The following is a 22046-nucleotide window of genomic DNA, read 5'->3' as shown; positions in this document are numbered from 1 at the left end:
TCGTAGTCTCGTAGACTCGTAGTCACGTCCTTCCTCCGCGCTCGTACTACGTACGGTAGTACACACATTTGCCTAGTCTTCGTACTTGCGGCTTCGTTTATTGCTGTGTTTCGGTTTTGTTGTAGTACACACATTTGCCTAGTCTCTCTAGTTAATATTGTGGGAAACTCTATGACTCTAGCCGCCCTAACTAGGGTGTTCTGTGGTACCAACGCCTCCTAGATTTCTTGTGCCTGCCGTATTATACCCGTGCCACACGGGCAGAAAAAAATGGCATTTACCCCCGAATGCCTTCAGATTTATTGCCATTCGCGCGGTGCCACACGGGCGAACAAAATGACATTCATCCGAATGCCATTCGAATGCCATTCGCCGCCAACTGCCTTCGCCAGAACTCAGTTGACTGAGAAATGCCTACTCTCGACGACACAGCTCGCGAAGTGCGATTTACCTGAAAGTATATAAAACAAATCATATTGAGCTAAAAATGAAATTTCCCGTCTTTTATTTTTACTAAAGTCTTAAAAAGATGCTTTGAACGTTATACGAAGAAAATAAAGTATTGATAATGAAACGCTTGTCAATTTTAGTGCCTATTTACGCTGTGGATCTGACTAGTGTTGGCTTAGGTAGCTACGGTCGGCTGCAACGTTGTAAAACAAAGCAAGAAACTAAAACTTAGGACAGCGTAATACGCTTATTTCTTCATTTGATGATTATCTGATGTGTATGAAGCTTGTAAATGCTTCTTAATTTTTTTTTATTGCTATTCACTCAATGCTCACTTGGAAGGTGCTGTGATCGACATCATCAAGTCAAATGTCATTCGCTTTGGACGTGTAGCAGCGCCGGCAAAACGAATGTCATTCGGGAACTGAAGGCCTTCGCCACCAAATGTCATTTTCTATGCCCGTGTGGCACGGGTATTATTGGCAGTTACATGGGAAGCGGCGGTCGTCGAAACTATGGTGGTGACGCTACTCAAGTAGGGGTGTTTTCAAATAGGTTTTTACGTTTTTGAAGCTTATATGCAACAAAAATAACGTAAAAAGTTTAAAGCAGGCGTAAACGTAATTATAGTTAACCATACGAAAGTGACGCCGTCATTCAGCAAGCAAATTTTTAAATACAAGGCATCCTCTAATATTAGTAATGAACGCCAAAATTGCGAATCTCGAAGGCCAACTACAAAAACCCTTACTCCTATGTAGGCAGCGCTGCCATAGATGATCGGCGTTTCGCGCTAAAGGAGGCACTGGTAGACTGTGTGGTAGTTCAGAGGCGGAGGCAGCGGAGATGTCTACCGCTGCAAAAACCGTATCATGCTACGAAAACGTAGATGAAGAGACTTTCAGCTCGCTTATATTTCCTAAGGTATGTTTGTGTGTTCATTTTTCGCAGTGAACCGACGGAGGCTGTGGCAACTCGTCTCGAGCTTCTATGTCGTCGAAACATATGTGCTATCATGCTTGCTTTCGACGAACCTGGGTGATGCGACTCGTCATTCATTTCTCCGGTTTCTCGCTCGCGTAGGGTCGGTTAAGGTGTTCCCCGGACGGCCACAGTGGTGCTCCCGCTACTCGACGTGATGACCAAATTCTTCTAGAAGGGTCTGTTTATCCTTTTACCTATAACCTTAACTTTCCGAATAATAAACAATTATAGATTGCCGAATTTTTACGTTATAGACCGTTTTTCTGTTTCCAAAGCGGCATCTCGTTTTCTAGATCTGTGCAAACAAGAGCTAGGTGTCCCGCAAACAGCAGTCCTTCCCCCGGTGTTGTTCAACATTTCGATTAGCTATATTCCGCGACATTTAGGACGTCCACACACCACACGTGGACGACATTGCGTTTTTTTTTTTTTTCATCAGCAGATAATATTCATAAGCTATTCCGAATATTGCAGTCATACCTATCAGCCGTAGAAAGGTGGCGTGATGTTTTACATCTGTATTTAAATGTCAAGAAATGCTCTGGTTTAATATTTCCTTACCAAGACCCTGTTCACATATTGATTTTATTCCCCAAGTAGTGAATGCGAAATATCTTGGGGTAATTTATGACCAATCTAAGTCTTGGAAGACGCACATTGAATATATTGCAGCAAAGGGAGGTCGGGTGGCGGGATTGTTAAGCAAAATCAGTAATAGACGTTTAGGTATGCAGGGAAATACTCTTATTTCCGTGTATTGCATTATGTTTGCCCGGTGCTTGAGTTTGGGTGTGTGTTATACGTCTGGGGCATCGGCATACAAGATGCATTATCTGGTAGTCGTCGAGAGACAAGCCTTGAGACTGTGTTTAGGTCCCGCTAAGTTTGTAGCAATCTGAGGCGGAAATGTTGTAGGCCAGTGTGCTCAGATTTGGGTGCACGTTAAAGAACTTCAGGTGGTCGAAATTTCCGGAGCCCTCCACTACGGCGTCTCTCATAATCAAATGGTGGTTTTGGGACGTTAAACCACACATATCAATCAATCAATCAATCAAGTTTGTAGCAATCAATTCTAAGTCCTTTATCTGCAAGCTAGGCTTCCCTTGGTTGCTACCCGTTTTAAATGATTGTTGACACAGTCATTTTTCAGGCTGTATGATTCACCGGTAATGTGGTTAGAAACAGTTCTTTTTGTCCGACTGGACTTGGTTTATAAACAATACTGGCCGAGATTTTATACGCCTCAAATTCTGGTTATACAGCACTTTCTGTATAAATTAAGCATTGAAATTAATGCCATACCTTCAATCAGTACCACTAACAATGCTGTTAAAATACAGTTTGATGAAATATTTCTAAAAAATTCAAAATTGATTCTGCCAATTTCTTTAAAAGCTATATTAAGGGATTACCTGGTACTTACATCAATACAAGCAGTCATGGCAACTGATGCGTAACAAAGTGAAAAATGTAGAATGGGTATTTTTTTCTCCTACCCTAGATTGGTCCTTTTCTCTTTGCGTTCCAGATTTTGTGCCCATTTTTGAAGCAGAATTTTCGCAATAATTCTAGCTCTCCATAAAGTAACGGCAGCAGTAAGTTCGGCAGTAATGTCTCTCTCTTACTGCAATTGAGAACTCACATGCTCTGAGTGCTTTCAAAGCATTAGTTTTTTTTATCCAATTGGTGTGGGTTCCAGGATTTAAGGGCCTATTTATGAATGAAATGGCAGGTGCACTGGCAAAGTCATCTTTAAATGGGCCTGCTATTGAGGTATTACCAGCAACAAAATTCATTATAGGTGTTAATTAAGAAGGAAATTAATTGCTGTTCGATGAATTCTCTGCACCTTCACTAATGGCCAGATCAGAATTCAAGCACTTCATGTATCATTGTAATCATAAGATATGTCATACTCAAGTAATGGAAGTCGCAATCACTAGCCTGTATTGTAAAAATCTGCAGCTAAATTTATATTTACACAGAGCTGGTCTGTCAGCGTCCTCCTCGTTAGAGTCCGGAGAGAATCTGCGGGGCAGGCTCGCTACGCCAAGTACAGCGAAGGCGGTGCGTGCCGGTACAAAAGCAGGTTTTTATTTTTACCGCTGCTCTAAACTAAATTTTGCTAAAGTCTAGCAAATCATCCATGTTGTTATTGCATAGTGAAAAAATTTCAAGAACTTGTGTTGAACAATTCAGAACACAGGCGTAGCATTTTTTATTCTTTCGGACATATGTCACTTTTTCCTTGGCCTGTGTCATGCGGCACTTGTCTTTGCTGATATTTTAAAATACATGTGATTGATACGAAATGGTGAAATCACGGATTATATCATCATATAGAAATGCCGATGATTAAGCAAGTGAACTTGCTTCATACATAAAATGGACATAAAAATTCCCTCAAAGAACGCCCACGGCTGACTGTAAGTGGGCTCTTTTTTGTTATGTGAATGTGATACATGTTCGGTCTCAACACACAGCAAGTTATCTTTTCATCCACTTTTCTTTCTTTGCACTTACATTAGTTCTAATACTGTCCCTTATACTTTACTTGGCGTGATTGTCTGTTAGATCTCATTAATACTGTGTCTAACAAAGAAAGCGAGCCCTTAGATGTACATTTCTTTCTTTGACTACTGGTGTCATAACAGCAATGTTTTTGTGCAGGGCATTAGAGGTAACGACCAGTATCAATTAATTGGTAAAAAAAGAGCCCCAAGTTGGCAGACTTTAGAGACCGTTCTATGATTAAGCTATGAAATTTTGCATGGCTTTAATGTTTTAGCAAGTTGATAATTCTTGAATGTGCAGGCAATTAGACAAGGCACGAAAAATTATGGCCCAGCCGGTGTGACAGGCAAATGAAAACATGGAGCCATTCCATTCTTTAAATATAGGAAACGTGCAATGAGCCAGTGAGTGAACGAAAGAAATTGGCGTGATGCGTGCAGCAGCCGAGTGTCGCCTTGTTAGTGGTACTTTGCAATGTAGCGTATGAATTGCACAAATTGTGCAATAACTATAGGAAATATACACCTGGAACAAAGTTCTCCGTCATGACTGTGCTTAAGAAACCGGCGGGAACACTCCATTAGCGTGTGCTACGTGAAGCAAATGATCCCACAGGCACATTTATGAAGTGCACGCTGTAGCTATTTCAGTGTAAATTTACTTTCCCCGCAAGTCAGCTGATATTTTTACCATATTGAAGAAAATGAAGGGGAGCCGCAAAAGTGATCTTGAGTCTGCAGTCCTCAATTTGTTGGCGAATCGACAGATCCAGCAATTCTCCCTCATATGCTGCTTCTGTGTTTTTGCTGTGCTGCAGTTCATAAACAGTTAAATGAATGAAGACATACTGCTTACAGAGCAAAATTAATCTCAGACCGTGAGAATGTCAGAATTTATTCCCCATGTACTGTCCTTAACAGCACTGTGCGTGCAAGTGACGCAGGACTATGCTGTTTTATTGCATTAAGCAACAGATATTGTGTGCAAAGCTGCCACATGACAAATTTAATCAATGACTCATGCAGCTCGAGCAATGCCTAGAAATGGAGCTGAACTACTTCACAAAACTTTATGCAAATGACATGCATTATACTAAATGCAACACGTGGGGTTTCACGATCGTATGTATTACTTGCGCTCATAGCAAGGAGTTGTCAGGAACTATTAAACGCCATAGTTTCAACAGGCTAAATGGCAAGAATAATTGTTTATAAACATTGATGGTGATGGTTTCTAGCTTAACACCAGCCAGCCACATCAATAAAAAGACTCGTCCTCATGTGTGTGCCACATCAAAAACATGATAAATTGAATTATGTCCTTTATTTTTGCTCGGGACCCCCACTAAAATCATGCACTTATTTTTATGGAAGCTCACCAGTTTAATTAAACCTGTCTCCTTTGCACTTGCATACAATGTAGGTTGCTTTTGCCGTGTTTGCACCAGCAAGCTGTTTACTCGGCAGCAGCTCGCGAGTCCGTGGCAGCGGCGCATGCGTTGAAGTTTCTGTGTTTGGTGACACTGCTGTCTTATTTCCTGTTTGAAAGGACTTATTCATGTGGACCGTGCGAAGTGCGTCACAGTTCTGTGTGCTTACGTGGCTGAAAGATGTACGTGCTAGGTGGTGATAGTTGCGCTCGGCAGCTTGCTTTTTTTTTTTTTTGAACTCTCTCAAACCGAAACTGAGACTAGTCGGTAATGAAGAGCCTGTAATTAATTATCTTTATCAAATGTTACACGAAACTATATGCCGTGTTATGACTAGCACGCCAGTTGAAACTAAAGTGATCGCAAGTTGTCACTTGTGGTGCTGGCACTGCATAGGTGCAGTGCACTGCTGCACCCCTTGCAGCTGCTGCATGCTTCCCATATGCGAGATAAACTTGTCTCTGGCTTCGAATTTTAAAAAAAATATATATATTTTACTAGTGTAAATATTGTTAGAAATTTTGCAAAAGAAATGGGTAAAGACTTTATGGTAAAAACTTCTTTTTTACGTTTTCTCTAATTGAGTCATGATATTAATGCAAATTAATAAAATGTAGCAATGAAAAAACAGTCTTTGAAAAAAATGCTATTCTTTGACTTGCACTTTGATTGCAGCAAAACAACCTTAAAATGTATGCTTCTACTCCTGAATTTCTGCCAGAAGCCTTTCAATTTTCCTATAACGATGCCATGCTGGTAAATCTGTCGGTATGTAAATTCTTGTAAACCATAGAAAGTTCAATACAAAATGTTATATTTCAGATAATGAAAAAAAAAAAAGACTGGCACTATTCATAGCTTGCCACAATGAAACTCACTGACGTGCAAAAGTTTCAAGGTGTGAAACCTTATTCTGCAGAGTTGCTCTAAGTGCTCATATTATAGACTGAGTAAGCGTTGAAAAGGTGGGCTAGTTTATGCTTAGGTCAAAGACAAGGTTAATGGCACAAGCATGGAAAGAAAACAGCACCTGTCTATCCTGTGATGATGCTCGTAATAGGCTGAAATATGTGGCGCAAGGTTACCAATGAGAAGAGACAGAAAGAGCACCAACTCACATGTAAGTTTATTTTCGTGAAGCATTCATAATATATAGGCTCTTGGAGGACATGCGCAGACCATTTCATTCACCGCACGTGCAGGCATGAACATTTTGATGATGTAATAAATGATTATTGCAATCATGATATCTGGGAACCAGCAACAAACAGATATGCCTGATGTAAAGACGTCGAAAAAACCAAACACGCCCAAGCATGCGCAAAAAAAATGCGAGGATAAAAATAGCAAAAACGACTGACACACACTTCCTAGCAACCATCTAAAGTACATCTAGATCCAACAGTTGGAATTCACTATTATGCAACAAAACTGAAGGCACTCTGACGCACGAGTCACCTTTCTTCCTTATGTGAAAGGCTTCAAGTAACTCCCGCGCCAGCGCATCCCGGCTCCTTCCAAGTAGTTGGGTGCGATCGAACTGCTGGGTGCAGCCACACGAAGCACAGTGGTAAGGCAAATGAGACCCTGTTCCATTCCTAATTGATAAAAAATGCTCCCTTAAACGGTCATTTGTACAGTGCCCTGTATGGTCTATATAGACCTTGCCAAAGCTCAGGGGAATTTCATAAACAATGCCCACAGCACAATGCAGGAAGAGCTTTGCATACTTCTTATCGCACACTGCCTTGGCACCTCTTGAAAAAATGCGGGCACAGAGCCTTGAAAGCTTATTCGGAGCAGAGAAAACCACAGGCACATGGTGCTGATTTGCAACCTTTTTCAGGCTGTGGGAGATTTTGTGCACGTATGGTACAACATGCGGTCTTTTCCATTGTCCTTGCCATGGCTCTGGCCTCCTGCATTTCCCTTTCAGCCTCTGAAGCAAAGTTTCAGGCACACTGACTAAGACTGAATAAGGAAACCCAACTGCAGTGAGCCGCGATAACTGACAGGAAAAACTATCACACACTGTGTGCTGGCATGACTTGGACAGCGCAGAACGAAAACACATAGCAGCTATAGACCTCTTCACCACTTTAGAATGTGCAGAATAATATGAAAGAAGTCCTTTTCTCGTTCTAGGGCTGAACTTTCAACAGACATGACCGTCCCCCAGAGTCAGGTTAATATCTAAACACTGCAAGCTTTCGTCAATGGGCAGTTCATGGGTAAAAAGCAGGCCTTTTCCACGTTGTCGGAACAGCTTCAAAGCCAAATCTACCTCGCTATAGTGCGTTACAGGGTTAGTAGAAGTTAACACCACGAGGAAATCATCCACATATCTAAGAGTCTTAGGGACTTTTCCTGGATCAACGGCATTTGCTAAAGCACGACCAATAGACGCAAAAAAAAATGCTACAAAGAACAGGTGCAATGCAGGAGCCAATACAAATGCCTTTGCTTTGCATAAACAAACCATTATTAAATGAGACAAAGGTGCTATGAAGGTAAAATTCTAAAAGTGACATGAAGTTTGAAACGGATACGCCAGAAGTATTGATAAATGTTGTGCCCCCATGTTCCTCGATACAGTCCCTTACACAGGATAAAAGTTCATTATGAGGCACTGAATGAAAAAGATCCTCAACGTCAATTGAAAAAAAGATAACTGATGTCACTTTTGTTCTTCAAGAAATCTATGACGTCACAGGAGCTTTTTATTGCGAAAAGATTTACAAATGCTAAAGTATTTAAATTTTTAAACAGATAGCGACTCACTTGCAGCTGCCAAGTAGCATTTTCTGTCACAATTGACATAAACGGCCTGTCAACTTTGTGCGTTTTTACATTGAAAAACACTTCCAAGGAAGTTTTCTTGCATTCAAAAACTGAAAAACGCAGGAGGCTAGAGCCTTTGCAAGGACAGAGGAAGAGACCGCAGGTTGTACCATTCATGCAAAAAATCTCCCACAACCTGAAAAAGGTTGCAAATCGGCACCATGTGCCGGTGGTTTTCTCTGCTCCGAATAAGCTTTCAAGGCTCTGTGCCCACATTTCTTCAAGAGGTGCCAAGGCAGTGTGCGATGAGAAGCATGCAAAGCTCTTCCTGCGTTGTGCCGTGGGCACTGTTCATGAAATTTCCCTGAGCTGTGGCAAGGTCTACATAGGCCAGACAGGGCACTGTACAAATGACCGTTTAAGGGAGCATTCTTTATCAATTAGGAATGGAACAGGGTCTCATTTGCTCTACCACTGAGCTTCGTGTGGCTGCACGCCACAGTTCGATCGCACGCCACAGTTCGATCGCACGCGACTACTTGGAAGGAGCCGGGATGCGCTGGCGTGGGAGTTACTCAAAGCCTTTCACACAAGGAAGAAAGGTGACTCGTGCGTCAGCGTGCCTTCAGTTTTGTTGCATAATAGTGAATTCCAACTGTTGGATCTAGATGTACTTTAGATGGTTGCTAGGAAGTGTGTGTCAGTCCTTTTTGCTGTTTTTTTTCTCGCATTTTTTTTGCGCAGGCTTGGGCGTGTTCAGTTTTTTCGACGTCTTTACATCATGCATATCTGTTTGTTGCTGGTTCCCAGATATCATGATTGCAATAATCATTTTTTACGTCATCAAAATGTTCATGCCTGCACGTGCGGTGAATGAAATGGTCTGCGCATGTCCTCCGAGAGCCTATATATTGTGAATGCTTCATGAAATTAAACATAGTTGTGAGTTGGAGCTCTTTCTGTCTCTTCTCGTTCTTCTCATTGGTAACCTTGCGCCACGTATTTCAGCCTAATATGTACCAACTAGCCCACCATAGCATACTGTTATGCTCGTAAGCCTTTCATCAAAAGAGATTTTATGGCACCCAGCGAGATAAAACTGACTAAAAATCATTCGTTGCATTTGGATTTCTTTCCGACAATGGTGCAGAGCGATGCGACCAGCACAGAGTCGCTAGGGTCAAGCAGGCGCAACTGCTCTCCCAATGCCTGAGGCGCTCATGGCGGCTCGTAGTTAGAAGGTACCTGTATCGCACCTGCTGGCAGCGTACGCTCGCACTGTGTGGGTCTCCAAGTTAAGCAAGGAGAACTTGCCTCTGCATAGCCCCATGTTAGAATCGCAGCTGTCTGGTAAAATAGACCTGCCAGTACTGATGTAGAATGAGTTCACATCATTGGCAGACTGCCAGTAAAGTTATTTTTTTTAATTCACTTACTTTCCACTGCATCAAAGGTAAGGTTCTCTTCGTTTATTAAGGGTGGGGGGGACCCACAAAAAAAATTTTGTAATATAGAGCTCTGTTATGCTGTAGCTACATTTTGTGTTCTATATTCATTATTTCATTGCGCACTGAAAACTACATAGCACTGCGATCAGCTGGCTTTTCATAGGGTGAAATGTGAAAATATGTTTATAAATTAGTCGAAAGCCACACAATTATAACGACGTTGAAATTTCAGAATCCATACTTTCTTCAAAAAGTGTGCAGGGCAAGTAGAGGAAATTGAAAATGGGTTTTAAATGAGAGTGGCTCACGTAGCCAGTACTGTGCCTCTTCTTCTGATTAACACCCGGTTTTGGTTGTCCTACTTTATTTCACTGACTTTGCTGTGTTTCATGTGCTGTCCAGATCTGCGCCACTTATCGAGCAGCTACAAGAGATGAACTTTTACGAGAATGGTGGGCACGGTTTGTTGTCAATAAATCCTCATGTCTCAGTACAGGCTGTAACAAGGCTAGTGGTGAGCAAAACCAGGTTAAAGGCCTATATAGATAACATAATTCACCTAATTAACTCAGAAATAATTGCAATAATTAACTTAATATTGCAAAAATGTTTCCGAACTATGCGTGTGACACCAGGGCCATACCAAGTGAGCAAAAGCCCCTCCCCTATGGTTTGCCGGCACTGCATGCTGCATCTGATTGGGTAAACAACAAGAGAAAACTAACTGCGTATTTCAACTGCCGTAACTAGCAGGAAGGCGATAAAGTGCATAAAAAAAGTAGCGCGCACCAAGTATGCATAGGAAGTGTGTGTCAGTCCTTTTTGCTGTTTTTTTTCTCGCATTTTTTTTGCGCAGGCTTGGGCGTGTTCAGTTTTTTCGACGTCTTTACATCATGCATATCTGTTTGTTGCTGGTTCCCAGATATCATGATTGCAATAATCATTTTTTACGTCATCAAAATGTTCATGCCTGCACGTGCGGTGAATGAAATGGTCTGCGCATGTCCTCCGAGAGCCTATATATTGTGAATGCTTCATGAAATTAAACATAGTTGTGAGTTGGAGCTCTTTCTGTCTCTTCTCGTTCTTCTCATTGGTAACCTTGCGCCACGTATTTCAGCCTCACGTAGCCAGTACTGTGCCTCTTCTTCTGATTAACACCCGGTTTTGGTTGTCCTACTTTATTTCACTGACTTTGCTGTGTTTCATGTGCTGTCCAGATCTGCGCCACTTATCGAGCAGCTACAAGAGATGAACTTTTACGAGAATGGTGGGCACGGTTTGTTGTCAATAAATCCTCATGTCTCAGTACAGGCTGTAACAAGGCTAGTGGTGAGCAAAACCAGGTTAAAGGCCTATATAGATAACATAATTCACCTAATTAACTCAGAAATAATTGCAATAATTAACTTAATATTGCAAAAATGTTTCCGAACTATGCGTGTGACACCAGGGCCATACCAAGTGAGCAAAAGCCCCTCCCCTATGGTTTGCCGGCACTGCATGCTGCATCTGATTGGGTAAACAACAAGAGAAAACTAACTGCGTATTTCAACTGCCGTAACTAGCAGGAAGGCGATAAAGTGCATAAAAAAGTAGCGCGCACCAAGTATGCATATATTGCAAACCGAGATTGGGTCAGGGAACTCACCAAGAATGCTTTGGTAAACGGAGCTGTAGTTGCTTCCTCACCATCATTCAAGTGCAGAGGGAGCCAGCAGTGTTACGAGGAGTGCCTGTGGGTCCTTGCACGTCGCTGTGGGACAAGGAGTATTTGTGCATGCACGGGGGCAACCGGGATGTCAAGGTGCACGTATCGCCACACAGGCACATGGACTTCGTCCAAAAGAACTTCATCTACAGGTGATTTTTTCGCATTGTCTACCAATTTGAAGACTTTATTATAGTCTATATGCAGAACATTGCCATTTTGTCAACTTGTGGAGCGAGCGTCCAAGTCAAGAAATACCAACTTCTTCATAAACGAGGTGAGTACAGCATTAAAAAATTGCCTACTGGCTTAAATTCCCATTCTGACGGCAACTCGACACAACTAATATTTGTTGGATTTAAAATACTTGCAACACCTGCAGCTTGGCTTACAAAGTTATGCACTAGTATTTCTGTCAAAAGAATTTGGTTTTGGTGTAAGGGAGTTGGAGTGTGGCATGTGCAGAGATGGTCCAGTTATATGTGAACATCCAGGGAGTCTGACGAACTTCTTCAAGTGCCAGGTGCATTTTTTCGTTCCTGCATTATGTGCCTCGTTTCAGTGGCCTTATTAGAACACTCTCTGTGTGAATAATTTGAGAATTATCTGTGGGGGGATGAAGAACCTGTTGCTAAGACAAGAGCGAAACCTGCTTCCTAGGTGTTCCAAGAGTAGTTTCTATGAATTCTGTGCATGAGGAGGACTCATCTAGTATGCACTGTAGAGGTAGGCCTAATTGCAAAACACACAATATCACCTTATCAGTTATTATCGCCAGCATCATAGTGATAACAAATTTACGACTGCCTCTGCTAAGTCACTCTAGGGCGATGCTTATGTGCAAACTTCTTTCACAATACTTTACCTGAGTGCACCAGTGCCACCATGTGATTGCTGCTATGAATCTCACTTCATGCGAAAACTGGTTTGAAAGCCTTTAAGAAATCAAATACGAAACTAAGTCATCGACACAGTTTTTTCTTGTGAGCGATTTCTTAATTTACATCGTGAAAATGTTACGAGTACTGAATTTAGTTTTGCCTTGTTCTACAACTTAATTTTGTGCGCATATAAATTATTTTTTTATTGGTTATGTCCTTTCAAGTATCACATTTACTTTGTATACAGCCATGAACTGCAATATTATTAGAAAAAATATTAAATATCACATTTGTCCTGTTTCACTCCTAATTGTAGTTCACTTGTTATAAATTTTAGCAATAAAACAGATTTACTTTGCATCCTTACCTTTTCAGGATTATTATAGATAGCATTGAGAGCTATTCATGCTTGAGGCATAATCAACGGGATGATAACAGAAACCCTTGAATGTCTGTTTGCCAAAAAGATAATTTTAATGTAATTATTGTTGTTAAGATTCACTTTTTTTTTACCAGACAGAGTTCTACTACTTCAGGACACTTGGGAGTGACTCCAGAAGAGAGCCAGCCAACATTGTTGCACAATTTCCAGAGCTTGCCAAAGATGTCACATTGCCAAAGTGGTTTCCCGATGAATCCTTTTTCTCCAGTGTTCTTCGAATTGCATCACCTCAGCTCTCCTTGTGGACTCATTACGACGTACGTTTTCTTTCATTACTTCTAGCCTCCTCAGGTTAGGCTTGAGCAATGGCACTTGGGACTTTCATGACAGCCCTGTCACACAGCACATGTGTCATTTGCAGCAGATAGGTGCCTGCGCCATTTTAAAGGCAAAGCATTTCTTTGTGTACTGCAAGCACTTTTGGGATCTATCTATGTATCTATCTATCGATCTGTCCGTCCGTCTGCCCGTCCATTCGCTTACGTCTGGGTGCTCTCGTGATCACCCCCCTAGTATGGGAGAGTCGCCATGTGTAGTGTGGGCAGGAACGCACGAATTCTGTCTTCGTAACTGGCTTCTAACTTGGAAGTGAGGTTGTTCTCCTTGAGAACTATGATGAATTGGATGGATGGATGGATGGAAAGTCCTTTATTGAAAAAAAAAAGGAGTGAGGCACAGGACCTCTGTGGGGATAAGCAGGACTTTCTAACTACACTACTAGTTCACAGTGTCACGGGTTTCACACTTATTGCATTCACCATCACTGGAACTGAGGCGGTATAGGGTGAGTACTGTGGTTCGTCAGACCCCCTAAACCACTCTGATCAGGCCGCTCTGACGTCCATATTGGGCAAATAATAACTGCATGTCCGGGTCTGTAAGGAGTACTTCACGATAATTTGTGGTTTGCAAAGCTTGTATGGCCATTCGCCCTTTTTCAAATTCGGAACACTGCCACAGTAAGTGGCGAAGGTCTGCGCGGCAGTGCAGCCCGCAGTGGTTGCACGTCACTGTCGCAATGTCCGGTTGTCGCCATTTGGCTAAAGAGTATGGTGTGTATGCAGAATTTGCGTAGACCTTATTAATGAAGACTTCTTGGGAGCGTGAAAGCTCACATTTGCTGAAAAATAAAACTGGTGGGGTAACCTGCGCAATGCGTTTTTTTACTAGCATGACGCAGGGACGTGCGTACGTAGTGCATTGTGGCTACCGAGGGAACCATTTGACTTAAGAGCTCATACGGGCTCACCCTGAGGAATGGGGGCAGAGAAAGATTGGTCGACCCACCTGCGGAAGCAGCAGCAGCGTGTGCCGCCGTATTTCCCCCGGGCACACCCGTATGCCACGGCGTCCAGATAATTTCTATTGGCCTGTCGGCTTTTTCATGCCTACGAATGATGCTTTGAATAGCAGCAGCTGTAGCATCCTCGGACGCTGGGTGAAATATTTCTGAGTAAGCAGCGTGCGAGTCGGTAAAGACACGAAGGGGTTTCTGTATAGTGTATGGGAGGCTTGCAGTCGCTCCCCATATGGCAAGTAGTTCGGCATGCATAGGGGTACCGTTCGGTAGGTGGCACCTGTAGGCCCCAGTGTACTCGGTGGTCTGCGCGCAGATCCATGCTATACAAGCTTCGCCATCGGTAATGGCAGCGTTCGTGTGTATGTCGATGGTATCTAAGCTCGCTTTCCTGAGTTGTCGTGTGGCAAGAAACTGGCGGGCAGTATTATTGTGATGAGATATGGGGCGTCGGAACAGTCGAGAGGCTATTGGAGTTTCTCATAAGGGTAAGGACTGATTAAGAAGAGGTGCATCATCATGCCGCTGACAATCCCAGGCGACGACCTTGCGGTGTGTTTTCCAGGCGGATGTGGTGTCGAGTGTTGACTTCATGGATGATGTCTTGCAGAGAAACAAGCCCTTTGCGCTTTCAAGGGTGGATATCTTAGTTTGTTTAGGGGAGCCCCGTGATGGTACGGACAGTAGCCCGATGAAGGCGTTCCAAATTTTGGATGTCCGTTGGAGAGAGCGTGTATATGGGTGCGCCGTACAAAATCTTTACAACAGCCGCAGCTCTTGCAAGAGTGCGACAGGCTTGTTGTCGTGCACCTCCGTATTTGTTAGACAGACGACGTATCATATGTAACGTGGCTGGCCATGCCTGCCGCAGTCCACGCACCCACTTTTGTGGGCTGTTGCAGCTGGCTATTGGTAAACCGAGGACTTTGATTTGTCCGTTTTTTGATTGTATAGTGTGTCATTCAATATGGAGTGAGATACACATTTTCGGGTTGGTGTGATTCTTGCCATCTATGCTTATAAGTTCTTTCTTATGTGGAGCCAGCTGCAGGCCTACTTCCTTAAGAGTGGACTCCAAACTAAGGAAGGCTGCCTGCAGCTCAGTCTGCATTGATTCTTTGTCAGAATAATTCACTGCCTTTGTCCATATAGTAATATCATCGGTATAGATGGCGAATCTGGCCGTGGTGTCCCGTTCAAGGTTTTCTGCTACCCTGCTCATGGCCAGATTAAACAGCGTCAGTCCTAAAATAGATCCCTGTGGAACACCTATGTCTAAGTAGTAAGTCTTTGGGCTCCATCCAGGTGATGCACCGCTTAAGCGAATGGGCCGAGCGGCAAGGAAATTTCGAATCCATGTCTGCGCACGCTGACTTGGGTAGCGCTTAGCTAGTTCCTCAAGAATAGCGTTATGGTGAACATTATCGAACGCTTTCTGCATGTCGACGACCAGCAAGTAGTCAGGTAACATCTTTCTTGAGGTATGATTGATAACGCGCTGTAGCAGCCAAAGGCAGTCATGGGTGCCGAGGTTAGGGCGAAAACCTGCTAGGGCTGGATGGTATCCCGGCCGGGTTATCTCGAGGTAATGGGACATGCGTGTGTGTGAATCTTGCGTTCAATGAGCTTATATAAAGTAGACGTTAAAGATATTGGCCTGAGGTTCTTGCAGAGGGTCTTCTCTTTTCTATGTTTCGGAATAGGATAAATGAGAGACAGCTTAAGGTTCTCCGGAACATTTCCTGAGGCCCTGAGGTCATTGATTACCGCCAAAAGTGTGTCCTGGGCTTCATCTCCGAGGTTGCGGAGTTCTTGCCATGTGATTCGGTCGTGGCCAGGCGCAGATCGAGGACGCCCGTTTGATGGCTGCTAGCATTTCTCCCATGCTAAATGGGCGATCGAGGTTCGGATCAGGTTGCGTTATGGTGCAGGCTTTCGGAGATGTAGGCGGAGTGAGTGAAGCGTCAGGAAAGAAAGTGGTAATAACTTTGTCTTCCACAACGGATGGATCTGCTTTGAGGAACAGCTCGGCCAGAGGAGAGTTGCGCTTTCCCTTCCCGCTCAGGCTACGAAAAATACGCCATAGACCTTGAAGGCCCGGTACACGGCCAAGGCGTTCGCAAGTGGATTGCCAGGCTTCACTTTGAAGTTGGAGCTGATATTCATAGATAAGCTTAAATTGGTGCTTAATTTTCATGGGGTCAGAGTGTCGTTTGCTATGCGAGCGGTATCTTCTGACTAAATAGTCTGCTGTTTTCCATAAATTGCCTAAATGGTTATCCATCGGCTGAGTATGGTCTTCGCATAGCACTGTTTCGCGTGCCAGCTCACGGGCCTGTTGAACAATGTCCAGAAGGCCCTCAACTATCGGGAAGGATACAATAACCTTACTACGAAAAGTATTCCAATCAGTCATCGTTGTTGTTTTGATTCGGAGGCTTTTTGGATTAAGTGCCACAAATATCGGGAGATGATCACTGCCCCATGAATGGCTAAAGACTGTCCAGTGCCGTACAAATTAGGGGCTGGCAGGGGTCAGATCTGGGGTCGTGTCTCCCTGCGCTCTATGTAGTCCTATTCTTGTAGGGGTGTCGGGGGCGTTACAAATTTCTATAGAAGAGAGTTCAATAGCGTCATAAAGATATTTTCCACGTTTATTCGCCTTTCGGGCCCCCCAGGCTAGGTGATGAGCATTAAAATCACCTCCAATGAGCAGAGGGAGGTCCTTAGATGCTTGCTTAAGCGTCTCCAGCCACGTGTATAGTCCAACGGAAATATTTCCTGGGCGAAAATATGCAGACACGGCCACGAAGGGCTTTTGGCCAGGAGGACAAATTTTAACAGCTACTTTTTCGCGAGCATTAGAACTGAGATCAGGAATGTCTAATTGAGTGGCCGGGCAGTCATTCCGCACCAGAAGCGCTGCCTGGCCTTTGGGAAGCTGCCGCTTATGTTTTATGGTTGGTGTCTGAAAAGCACGGTAACCAGGAAGCGAGCACATCCTGCGCGTCTCCTGGAGAAGGAACAAGGGGCGATGCCTTTGAACATAATTACGGATAGTGGAGCACGTTTTATTAAAACTACGACAATTTCACTGCACCGCCTGAGTGAAAGAGCTCATGAGGAAGGCCCTGGTTTGTGGCGCTTATTGTCATCAGCGAGGACATTGCGCTGCAGTTCAAGAGGCCGACACCGTATTAGCGAGCAGGAAGGCAAAGCACTCGGCGTGCAGGAGAAACTTGACTCGATTGTAAGTGTCTTGCTCTTCCTGGTGTTGCTTGTCACACACTTGTCGCCATGTGTTTGTCGGGCAGCAGCATGCGTAACCTTGGAGGCAGGTCAACGGAGAGCGACGGGACGGCGCATAGAGGGACGACACTGGACCGAGCTAAGGCGATACTTACAAGAGATTGAGCTCCTGCTTTTATTGCAGGTGGTTTTAAAGGAGAGGAAAAATAGGCGATTAATCGGTACGGCTCAGGTCACATGACCAGGATGTCCAAGCTGGGTTGGCGGCAGGAACAGACACGTGAGAGTCCAAGCTTCACCTAGTGACATGTACCGGAAGCTTCGCTGCACTGGTGCTCTTGCGTGCTATCAGGGGTCGCAAAACACAACAGTATGGTCATTATCATCAGCATGTCTACACCCTCTCCAGGGCAAAGGCCTCTCCCATGTTCTGCCAGTTGACCTCTTTCAGTGCTCTCTGCTGCCACGTTACGCCTGCAAACTTCTTAAACTCATCTGGGCACCTAATTCTGTCTCCTTTTCATGTGTTTACCTTCCCTTGGAATTCAGTCAGTCACCCTTGGCCTTAGTATACCAACACAAAATTTCGAAGCTGAGATAGCTTGCGGGATCGATTCGTGAACATGCATATATCATCTACAAAATGTCAACAGCGAATATAGCTTGGAAGGTATTTTAAGTTTTAAGCTAATTTTGCGTGAGCGATCGACTTGCCCGCACCATTGACAAGCTAAAAGGTGACCCTTAATGCCCCCCCCCCCCCCCTACCTATTTCATTCAGCAAGTTGTGTAGACGTCATAGCTGTATTTTGCTTTTGCCGTCTTTGCACCAGCAAGCTATTTACTCGGCAGCAGCTCATGAGTCCGTGGCTGCAGTGCACGCATTGAAGTCTCTGTGTTTGGTGACACTGCTGTCCTATTTCCTGTTTGAAAAACTTATTGATGTGGACCGCGCAAAGTGCGTCACAGTTCTGTGTGCTTGGGATTGAAAGATGTACACGCTAGGTGGTGATAGTTGCGCTAGGCGGCTTGTCGTTCTTTGAAAGTCTCTCAAACGTAAACTGAGACTAGTTGGTAATGAAGTGCCTGTAATTTATTATCTCTATCATGCTGCAGGAAACTATATGCCGTGTTATGACTATCAGGCCTTCAGCAACGCACTGCAGCAAGAAAATGCGAGGGAAAAATTTTTGTATCAGTACCCTTTTAATGACCAGCAGTTATCCTGCCTACACACTCCGTGCAAGGTCCATGTCCACTTATTCTCGATTTCAACTGAGACGCAGTGATGGTTTAGAGGTACAGCATGAGCCTTGCATGCAAGAGGCTTGTGGTTCGAATCCTGGTGCTATACAGTTCTTAACCAGAAGAAAAACTTCGCATGCCGATAGAATTGCATAAAAAATAGCCTGGGGTGCTTCCTCACTGGCAATCACATCCCGTAATGCACTCTCTCACCAGAGCACGATTGGCCACCTTGGTAACTACCTCCCTCATCATTACACCAATGTGCAGTAGCATATGCTAAAGAGTACTTCAGGGGCAGGGGGAGACAATCTAGACATAGTAAGCACATGTTGAGGGAATGGTTATCGTTCATCTCGCACGGCTTGTGCACTTGGGGCTGTAGTTCGATTGATTGATTGATTGATATGTCGGGTTTAACGTCCCAAAACCACCATATGATTATGAGAGACGCCGTAGTGGAGGGCTTCGGAAATTTAGACCACCTGGGGTTCTTTGACGTGCACCCTTGGGGGGGGGGGGGGGGGGGGGCTGTAGTTCACTCTCCATGGCCGGGGGCTGCAGGGGTTGATGTTCCCGGCTTGGATGAGACTCAGCCAGTCACACCTTTTCAGGACGGAAGACCTCGAGAAAGCAACGCGCATTCTCAGGGTCTCCCCAGAAAAGGAGGAAACGGGGAATCTCTGCTTCAGCCAGGGAGCAAAGGCTTTGGAAAACAACACAGTGCCCGCTCTCACGCAACTCCTCTCGTCACTCACACATGTGAACGTAGCATGAAGCTGAGGCGCCGTGGTGTTGAAGTCTATGCAGTATGTGTGCAACCACACAAGCGTCTGCTAGTGGCAACTAAAAAGCTGTGGTGGCTTTTGGTTGTGTTGTGCATTTTAGTTGTAGATGTCGAGAGACCGAAAAATTTCTTTCTTGATTTTACAAGCTTCCCTTTTCAACAAAATAATTCAAGCACATTTGTACATCATTAAATTGAGTTGCAACTGTAATAGATTGAGCTGCTCGAAATGTCACAATGTGGGCTCATTGACAGCCAAACATAGTTGTCTTCACATGTTAGATTAACATGCTATATGCACAGCTACAATTTAGCTTGTGTTGCAAAGAGGGGAGATCCTTCTTTCTGTTCGCAGGTGATGGACAATTTCCTCATTCAAGTTAAAGGCAAAAAGAAAGCTGTATTGTTCCATCCAAATGACTTTGAGTACCTTTACATACAGGGTAAGTTACATGAGTTGAGACAGTCATGCCGAAGTGTCCAACTACAGATTTTCATCTTAGGTGACAAATCCCTTGTTCTGGATCTGGAGTGTCCAGACTTAGCAAAATTTCCCAAGTTTCGAAAAGCTACCCGTTACGAAGCTACACTTACTTCTGGTGACATATTATTCATACCAGGTAAGCTCTCGTTGTCGGTAATAGGCTCATGTCAATTGATTTGTGCCACTCTTGTTACAGCATTGTGGTTTCATAACATAACTGCTCTGGATTTCGGAATTGCTGTCAATGTGTTCTGGAAGAACCTGGATGCAAGTTTGTATGACAAGAAGGATCCCTATGGGAACAAGGACCTGATTCCTGCTTCCAGTGCTCTCACTTTGGTGGAAAAAGCAGTGAAACAGCTGCAGCTACTTCCACTTGATTGCCAGCAGTTCTACGCACTGAAAATGATTTCACATATTAAAAATCACTTTGGTCTATCTTGACAGTTTGAGGGTAGTACACCTTCCATGTCTGTCTTCTCTTAAATAGACCATGTAATGCTCATGAGAAAGCTAATTAAGCACCTTGTGCACTTACTCTACCTGTTACAAAAGTCACTCTGTGACTGCTGGACCAAAAATGTTGCTTCTAATGCATTACCTGGCAATCTCTACATACACAAGTTTGAACACCACCTGTCAAGAAAGCAACAACGATTAAAGTAACATTTCTTTGTAGTTCTTTATTGTTCAATATAAAAACTGAAAAGCTAAGTGGTTTAAAGGTATTGCTGCAAAACAACCACGGCTTATGCTTACTGCCTGATAGAGGTCACACTCGGATTAAGCCAGCCAAGCCTCTTTGTGGCACCAGCCATGTTACAGCAGAGAAGTCTCAAGAGAGTTCTAAGGTATGGCAGTGTGGCTAGAGTGTACTAAAAGTTCTCGGCAGGCGGATCTGCAGGTGCTTGTGGATTGGTGGGGTTCGCTCATACAGTCAGCTGTTAGCAGCATTAGCCCGTAATGGGTGCGCAAGTGCTTCTGCCTCTGTGTGCTTTGTTGGGAGCCTTGAATGCCTAAATGAGCGACGACTTCAGCATGTCTAAAGCTAGGCTTCCCAGTCAAAAAGTGTCCTGCTGGTCATACCAGTTCCTAGCCATCGGTCTGAAATAGATTGAATTGTAAACCAACTGGGATGACGTGCTTCAGTGTGTAGGACCAATTGGAGCACACAGTTCCGATTGGTCATTCCAATTGGTCCACGGCTTCTCACTTGGTCTCCCCACTGGAATGCTTGGCCGTCAAATTGGTTGCACACATTTCATTTCGAAAACTATTGGAACCGTGCATCCAGTTGACCTCCCAATTGGATGTGCACATTCACATTCGAATTGGGAAAACATTTTTCAATTGGAGTTATATATTAAATGACCATGCATGTTCAGCTGGTTGACCTGCTGGACACTAGTTTTATTCAACTGGTTGCCCCCGCTCGCGCATGCGTGCGTGTGTCATGCTTAAGTTCTGTGATGTCTGAAATTTGAGTAAGAAAGTCAATTTTTTTAACATATGTTCGAAAGTCATGAAACAGCTCACTATCTACTACAAACCTTTCTTTCCACTTCACATCTTTCCGACGTGAGCAGCTGCGCTTGTTAAAATAAACTTCAAAGTAAAAATTAATTTTTTATATTGTTCCTTGCGCTGCAGCAAGTGCCATCAGCATAGTCACTGCGATCAGACGTCGCTCTATCGCCGTGATAGTAGCAATAGACATCAAGGAGGTTTGAAAAAAAAAAAAATGCTGGAGTGAAAGCTCCCGCAATACTTTGCCAGCAAAAGTGAAGCCAGCTTTTGCCCTCCAAAAATGTCAGAAACATGCTTTTTTTCCGTGAGTGCCCACGTGGAGATCAAGTGGCTTTCATAGATTAGTGTAAATGCTACGTTAATTCTATATTGAAATATAGTTGTTCCCAGCATAGGTCGGTGAGCTCACTCAGACTGATCGAGTCACGAGTCTAGGCCGGGAACATTTTGGTAAATACGAGTTCAAATGAGTCCAGCTTCGTGAGTCTGAGTGAGTTCAGCCCATGAAACTTTTTGGTGAGTCTTTAGTCGGAGTCCAAAGTGCAAAATATATTTCTTCAGTGAGTTCCATTTTCTTTTGTTGACTTATGGTCCTATCTGTACACTTTCCAGCATTACTATCAGCCTTACCTAGGCTCATTACTACTCCCACATATTCCAAAGAAGTGTCCTTCATACACTATTTTAATATTTAATGATCAGACGCACGAATTAAATGCATGGGTGTCTTGATTGCCCCTCAACCAACTCTTCCAGGGAATTTCTTAATAAATATATCTTATGTTGTGATCTCTTCCATGAAAAAATAGCGTACTCA

The 22046-nt window shown here is 43.8% G+C and overlaps 1 protein-coding gene across 15 annotated transcripts; it reads left to right on the top strand.

Annotated features, from left to right (window-relative positions):
* The first annotated feature begins 950 nt into the window (after window positions 1-950).
* Window positions 951-20148, top strand: LOC119182785 (tRNA wybutosine-synthesizing protein 5). Of its 15 annotated transcripts, XM_075888689.1 has the most exons (9): window positions 1014-1374; window positions 1534-1610; window positions 10009-10058; window positions 11315-11469; window positions 11525-11594; window positions 12719-12897; window positions 19574-19661; window positions 19722-19838; window positions 19899-20148. In XM_075888689.1, exons 1-9 carry the CDS (start codon window positions 1297-1299, stop codon window positions 20144-20146), a joined length of 1062 nt encoding a protein of 353 aa, XP_075744804.1. In that variant the 5' UTR covers window positions 1014-1296; the 3' UTR covers window positions 20147-20148. The 15 variants fall into 15 exon arrangements, with proteins under 15 accessions (XP_075744809.1, XP_075744812.1, XP_075744807.1 ...); XM_075888692.1 differs by lacking the exon at window positions 11525-11594 and having other exon boundaries at window positions 1011-1374; window positions 12715-12897; XM_075888690.1 differs by lacking the exon at window positions 10009-10058 and having other exon boundaries at window positions 1015-1374; window positions 11310-11469.
* The last annotated feature ends 1898 nt before the right edge of the window (window positions 20149-22046 follow it).

This window comes from Rhipicephalus microplus, chromosome 3 (genome assembly GCF_043290135.1).
Source record: "Rhipicephalus microplus isolate Deutch F79 chromosome 3, USDA_Rmic, whole genome shotgun sequence".
Taxonomy (NCBI): Eukaryota; Metazoa; Arthropoda; class Arachnida; order Ixodida; family Ixodidae; genus Rhipicephalus; species Rhipicephalus microplus.
This window is presented reverse-complemented; position numbering and strand designations above follow the sequence as displayed.